Raw genomic sequence first — 7500 nt, 5'->3', positions numbered from 1 at the left:
TTACGTGGTTGTGGTTGGGCGTTTGACTATTTTGTGTAGGGACCGTCAGGGATGAGGGGGTGGGGGGCTTTTTTGGTGTTGGGAGGGGGGGCCCATTGAGAAAATTTTGTCCCGGGCCCAGCCAAACCTGTCAGCGGCCCTGCACACACACACAGACACACACACACACACACACTCCCCCCCCCCCACACACACATACACACGCACACACACAAACACACACACACACACACACACACACACAACACACAACCACACACACACACACTCCCTCTCTCTGTCTCACCTTGTTGAGCGCTCCGATGCTGCGCGAGGAGGCGTCGGTGAAGAGCTTGGAGTGCAGCAGCATGACGCGCGCGATGAGGTAGAGGCGCAGGAACATGGGCACGGACAGCACCATGTCCAGGTCGGCCTCGGCCTGCGAGGGCGCGTAGGAGAAGGCCAGTCGGGCGCGCCAGTGGAACTTGAAGTCGCCGGGAATCGGGTGCACCGCCGACACCAGCAGCTCCAGCGCGATCAGCAGCACCCGCTCCATCGTCATGGCAATGCGCCAGTCGTCGGCGCCGTTGTCGATGACAAACAGCTGTGGAGGAAAAAAGTCCCATATTGGTCATTAGTCACTGTAATACGCTTGTTGTTACCAAAATGGCAATGAACAATAGCCTGTCCTTCCCATACGCTTGTACTACCTTTGTACTAAAGAGGGAAATTACTTATGAATTAAGTTTTAGTGTGAGAATTTCAAGTGACTGGATTCACTTTATTCAGCCTTTGTCATGCACTTTCACCTGTGGTATGAGCACAATTTCCCTTCTCAACCAAGTTACTTATGAATTGCAAGGCCAGGCTAGTACCGTAACAACCAAGTCTGACCAAACCACCCCATCTGCACCAAATATTGTATTCAAGTTAGTAGACAAGAGACTATTATACTAGCTCATACAGTACAAGACAAGAATTACAGCCAGGCAGAATTACAGCATGTTTTGACCATTGTCATGGAATAAAACAGAAAAAAAAGATTGTAAGTATGTGGACCTCTGAATCAAAAATCTAAGTCAGCCTTTGCCCTGCACCTTGACCAGAGATGTGCTCAATGTTCCTTCTCAACAGACATCAGTCCTCTATAAAAACACCGAGAAGAAAAAAGAGAAGGAGAAAAATACTTAGAGGCACTAAGCATGTTGTAGAGGTGTGAAGACATTTCTCAGAGAGGGCACTTCTCAAAGTAAAGTTTCCTAGCCTTGCTAGGATGAGAAACAATATTTTGGGGGGAATTTCACCAAGGTGTATCCAATTACTATTACACTTAGAACTAGTTACTATAGGATACTGTACTCTTTGGTCAAATCCACAAAAAATGGGCATTACTGATCCTAGCAAGGCTAGGACATTCCACTTTAAGAAATACCCAGAGAGTGGGAGTGATTGGAGGGTGTCTTGCTGTCAAGTTAGCGGAGGGGCTTTCTGGAGCTGGCCTCGTTCAAAATCAACTGCCATTGAACTGCCCTTCCTTCCTACTGTAAGAGGAGGGCATCAACCCCTTATTAGGGTTGCCAACCGTCCCTTGAAATACGGAATCGTCCCAAATTTAGAGATAAAAGTACGGGTTCCGTAGTGAGCTGAAACGGGACACTGGACGTTAAAATATGTTAAAATGCAGGACATTACATCCAAGAAATGCACAATTTTGTGGGGGAGAAAGCCCAGACCCCAGCTACGATAAAGTGTCCCGTATTTTTTCCATTGACAGTTGGCAACCCTAACTCATTCCGATCTAAAAATCGTCATGGAAACCCAGGGTGAAATCTTCACCTGAGATAGGAATCCCAACCACAGAATGAGGAGGGAAGACAAGACACATTATTAGACAAACGGAAGCTTGTGATTTGTATACAGATCCACCATGTCAAAACCAGAAGAGAAACCAGCTCTCCATCAAGCTCTAAATAGTTTACGTTGTCCTCTCCTACAAAAAAATGATTCGATGGTTCCCAGACTAAATATTACTTGTGATGTAGTCTGGCAATAGCCAGGCTACAACAATTCTACCACAGATTTGATCTAAACCGCACAGAACAATCAAATGGAATATCCATTAAACACATCTCCAATAAAACAACTGACTGAATTAAAAGCCGTCAATGTATGCTGTGGTATTTTTTAATAACAATGAATTTTACTGAGCCATTACATCTTTAAACGCTGGAGGCAGTCTATTTGTATTTACTTATTGGGCACTATTAGGAATATGTCTGCTCTGTGCGATGAATATTTCATGACCAAATAAACAAAGACACTGATAGCCACACCTAAACTAAGCACCTACTTTGTAGAAAATGTGACTGTTTTGTTAAGTTTTGTATTGTATGTACTTTTTATGTAATGTCATATTGAAAAATGTACACCTTTCTTGCTTGTGCACATCATTAATATTCAAGTATACAGAAAAGGTGTGTACTGTACCACTGTCACTGTATGAAGTCAACGGTTTATTTACACCAACAAAATGATAGTGTCTGATATCAGTATATGACATTTTTGGACGTGCTGTAACAGTAACCACACCAAAACCAAGCAAACACTTTCTTGGCGACAGCAGTGGCAAAAAAAACACTGTGTGGGTATTCTTTTGGTGTTGTCACAGTGAGAATTTGTGCTTTGTACTTTTGTGTGTACATCCACTCTTTCAATAGCCTACCTACACACTGTTCTTTCTTTCCCATTCAGAAGTAGGCAACACACACATGTGCGCGCGCACGCACACACACTTTACTAGCTGTGTCTGCACTTCTGCTATTCCCGTAGATGCTGTCATTTACTTTTCCAAAAAAGCCTCCCTACGTGTTCCCCACCGTCGAAACCCACTGCACCCATACCTATCTAGAGAGGGGCAATCATCACCACCCTCAGGAGGGATATAGACCTTACTGCCGTGATTACCGATAACTGCCACCTGAACTGAAGCAAGCCCTCTGATTGGCTCTGTCTGGACTTGCCAGCTTCCTATGTGAGTGTGTTCAGTGTGATGTGTTTATGTGTGTGTGTGTGTGTGTGTGTGTGTGTGTGTGTGTGTGTGTGTGTGTGTGTGTGTGTGTGTGTGTGTGTGTGTGTGTGTGTGTGTGTGTGTGTGTGTGTGTGTGTGTGTGTGTGTCACGACCAGTCAACAACAAGGACAGCACAGGGCAGCTCATATCTTGTGTGTGTTTGTGTGTGCGTGTGTATGCCTGTGCATGTGTGTATGTATGTGTGTCCGTGTGTCACGACCAGTCAACAACAAGGACAGCACAGGGCAGCTCACATCTTGACCTAACATTTCAATGCCAAACTGGCGTGTGAAAGGAGAGGGCAGCAAACTGGGTAATTGGCTGGTCTTGGGTCTTGACTTGAGAGTCACCCTGCTCGCCCTCTATGCTGCCCCTGGGCTGACTGACAGGGACATGGGGACAGGCAGAGAGGGGACAGGCTTGATGAAGATAGAAGCCTCTGGGCGGCAGGGATAGGACTTGAGGGAACACACACAGACACACACACAGACACACACACAGACACACACACACACACACAGTTTCTATTTTCAGTTTGTTTGTTTGCTTGTTGTTACTAAAGGGGGTGGTGTGACATCATGGGTGCTGGCTGTGGACTACTGTGTCATGAGTCCCCAGAGAAGAGGCAAGATGGCCATAGCTGTGGGTATTGGTTAGTAGTTATGGTTCATGGTTATGCAAGACAGGAGTCTGCTGTCATAGGAAGAGCTAATTCATTTGACCTGCCATGTGTCATTTAACCCTCTCTTGAACCCGCTCTCAACATGAAACCCATGTGCTTTGCCCAACACATGTGGAACCAGGGGAAAACTGTGCAACCAGTGAAATATGATTTTAGACGAGGGCCATTCATTGTAGTTACCATGGCATTGTAGGCAATTTAAAGGCTGATCATTACACTGAAGGCCATACGCACATGTTTTTGTGTTTGAACAAAATACAATTTTCGGTTTAAATGCATGCTTTAATTTCCACTCAACACAGAGCACAATAGATATAATAGTTTTCTAATTTGCCAGCTGTCATTAACTTTTATTTGCTCCAATTTGGGAAGCACAGTCAGTGTCCTTAATCACCTCTGCTAGTAATGTCCCAAATGAGAACACAGAGTCCTCACCAGACCCTGAAGACTACCCTTCCTTCCCTTCCTTCCTCTCCCTCTTCCCTTCTCCTCCCTCTCCCTTCTCTTCTCTTCCTTAAAGACTTATCCTCTCCACCTCTTTTCACCTTCCTCTCCCTTCTTCCTGTCACCTTGTTTCCCCTGAGACTCCCGCTATTTTCTTCTCCTCCCTCTCCCCTGCCTTTCTCTTCCATCCTAATCCCCCTCTCTTTCACATTCCTTTTCATTCTCCACCATCTTTCGTTGGCTTCTCTTTGTCCTCCCATCCCATCCCTCAATCCCTCCATGATCCTCCTCCATTCTCCTCCTTACCCTCCACTTTCTTTCCCCTTCTCAATCTCACTTCGCCTACTCTTCCCTTCTCACTTTCCATCTCCTTGCTCCCCATCCCCTACATCTGCCTGCCCCCTATCTCACCTTCTCTTCCCTATGTATTTTCCCTTCTCCTCTTTTCCGCTCTCTTCCCTTTGTACTTCACCTCATCATCTCTTCCATTCCCCACCCCTCTTAACTCCTCCATCTCCCCTTCTCTCCACGCTTCTCTCATCCTCACTGATGGTCTCCATTCATTTTTTTTGGTCTTTTTTTACGTTATTCATGACAGGACAGTAAAGGTGGTGACAGGATGCGAGTGGGAGAGAGAGACGGGGGAAGGGCCGGCAAAGGACCCGGGCCGGAATCGAACCCGGGTCAGCCGCATGGTAGACGAGTGCCCTACCGGTGGGGCCTGTCTCCATTCATTTGTATGCTTCGCTAAGGGAACCTCCTCTTCCCCTTATTCTCTCTTTTTCTCAGGCTTCTCGCATCCTCATCCGATAGTCTCCCTTCGCTTGTTTCCCTTCTCAAAAGGAACCTTTCTGGCTGGCTGTTCATCTGTAATTTCCTGGAGCTGTGTGCTCCCTACGTGCAGCCAATCACACTCCACTCAAGTGAGGAGAACATAATGAATCTGATGCGGGCGGCTCACTCAGGGCAACAGAGGCAGACACGTACACACAAACTTGCCATGTCATTCAACGCTCAGCGCTTCCTGGGTGATTTGATTTGGGGGGGGGGGGTGGGGGTGGGGAACGAAAGACTCCTCATCGAAGTCTCATTGTTTCCTCCCGGTTTCCCAGAACCTCAGGTAGAGGGATAACCCTCGGTTGGTCCATGGATGTACCGGATGATTTGATGGAGTGATTTTAATCAACTCTCAATCGCTTGATGTCCTTATGTTTGTCCTTGTGTACTTGTATTTTGTATTGAGTTGTATACTTTGTCTTCATGTTGGCTGTAACAAGTTATGATGGTGGTGATCAATCTATCTATCTATCTATCTATCTATCTATCTATCTATCTATCTATCTATCTATCTATCTATCTATCTATCTATCTATCTATCTATCTATCTATCTATCTATCTATCTATCTATCTATCTCGCTGTAGTTTCTTCACAGTGTTCTACAGTTTATGTCCCAAGCCTTATATCAGTGATCCTCAAAGTTTGGTGCAGGTCCAGGGACCAAGTGGTCTGCAGTAGAATGTCTAAAAATTGTAGTCAGCATTTTCAAGATAAGCTGGCTTTATTTTATCACCACTATACTCCTCTTACGGGTCTTAAGTACCTGCAGTAGATAATGCACTGTACTGATCTTGGTGTCTGTCTGCCAGCTATACCTGAAAAAGGCCTTGGTCACAGCGGTGGCTGAACGAGAGGTAATGACAGGCAGTTTGGTGATGCCTGCGTGTGTCTGTCTTTGATGGTTGAATGAGTGAATTTCCAGCTGATGCCCAGGAGAGGTGGGGAAGGGCGTGGGGACATGGTGCACAGAGTGTTTGGGGGTGTATGGAAGTGTGTGTGCGTGTGTGTGTGTATATGTGTGTGTGAGTGTGTGTGTGTGTGTGTGTGTGTGTGTGTGTGTGTGTGTGTGTGTGTGTGTGTGTGTGTGTGTGTGTGTGTGTGTGTGTGTGTGTGTGTGTGTGTGTGTGTGTGTGTGTTAGAAAGAGAGTGGTGTGGGCTGGGCACGCACTAACGTAGGCCTTGGGAACAGTGATAATGCCGAAAAGACCCTAGTGAGATTTCCCATCACCATCAGGCTGGGTATACAACAGTGACGGTAACAGTCTCTTATTGACAATATCGACGGCATCCTCCATCCACTCCTCCCACCCACGCCTTCCAAAGGGATCCCCCTAGGTCACATAGCACAGTGGTTCCCAAACATTTTGGTTCCGACCCCTTTTTGGTCCACCCACCCCCAACCATGAACCAAAAGGCATACATTTTTGTCCCTTATTATTGCTAAACTTTGATATGAAAATCACAGGAAAAGTAAATACTTCACATTTTTATATATTAGCCATAAAAGTAAATAATGTTACATGCAATTTAGGGAACGACTAAATTGTATGAAAGCATATATTCAAGGTTTTATGCAAACAGTCCCATCTCCCTGCGACCCTCTTGCAAGATCTCCGCGGCCCCCTTAGGGGTCCCGACCCCCAATTTGGGAACCACTGGCGTAGCATAAACGAGCGTGGGCCAGGCAATGAGACCTTGATGAGACCCAGGTGACGGGAGCAGGAGCAGGAGCAGGAGCAGGAGCTGAGGGTTATGTGACAAGTGTGGGCCACAGCTGTGCGACTCCTTTCATCTCCGCGGTGTAGTGCTGCGGCGGCAATCAATCGTAGTTTAGCCCCGGCCACGATCGCTAAAGCTAAATCGCCCCGCACCGTAAACCCACAGCGAGACAGAAACGAAAGACGGGGGCACAAATGCACAATTCACAAGTCGAGTCATGAGGGGGAAAACTGCTGTGAAATGATGATGATCATTTTGATCATTTTGAAGCTCCCACCCCAACCCCATTTACTGCGAGATATACAATAAGCATCACCAAGCATCATTCCACACCCACAGTCCTTGAAAATATTTGCATGCTATTCATCCTCCATAAACATCAAAACAAACATTAACACATGTACACACACATGGTCATATTTACTCTCTCATACAAGTGCATGTGCACCCTCGCACATGCACAACATACACAAAGGCATGCAAATTTATCCCTACATCTTTCAGATTAAAAAAAAAACAAAAAACAATAAGAAACTAATTCAAAAGATAACATCCAAAAGTAGTTTTCTCATGAGTAACTTTTTAAGTTTAACCCCTTAAGACACGGCTTTATAAATTAGCTGTTACCAGAATGGCAATGATCAAGTCGTAATGTATTACTAAAGGCCCCGTGCACTGTCATAGTAGTGTAGTACTATAGTAGTTAACTTCCAATGTCTAATACAGCATGCCACAGGAGGTACGGCGTGCATTAAGGGGCTACAACAAA

General features: G+C 45.8%; 1 protein-coding gene across 2 annotated transcripts in view; it reads right to left on the bottom strand.

The window, feature by feature from the left end:
* The window catches only part of kcnn3 (potassium intermediate/small conductance calcium-activated channel, subfamily N, member 3), a 118264-nt gene that overhangs the window by 43716 nt on the left and 67048 nt on the right, over positions 1-7500 (bottom strand). For both annotated transcript variants that reach the window (XM_063199540.1, XM_063199541.1), the window contains one exon: positions 287-583. In XM_063199540.1, the coding sequence (XP_063055610.1) occupies positions 287-583 (297 nt within the window). The remainder of the gene's footprint in view (positions 1-286; positions 584-7500) is intronic.

The sequence above is a fragment of the Engraulis encrasicolus genome, chromosome 5 (genome assembly GCF_034702125.1).
Source record: "Engraulis encrasicolus isolate BLACKSEA-1 chromosome 5, IST_EnEncr_1.0, whole genome shotgun sequence".
Lineage (NCBI taxonomy): Eukaryota > Metazoa > Chordata > Actinopteri > Clupeiformes > Engraulidae > Engraulis > Engraulis encrasicolus.
Note: the sequence above shows the minus strand (reverse complement) of the source record. Positions and strands in the feature narration are given on the sequence as shown.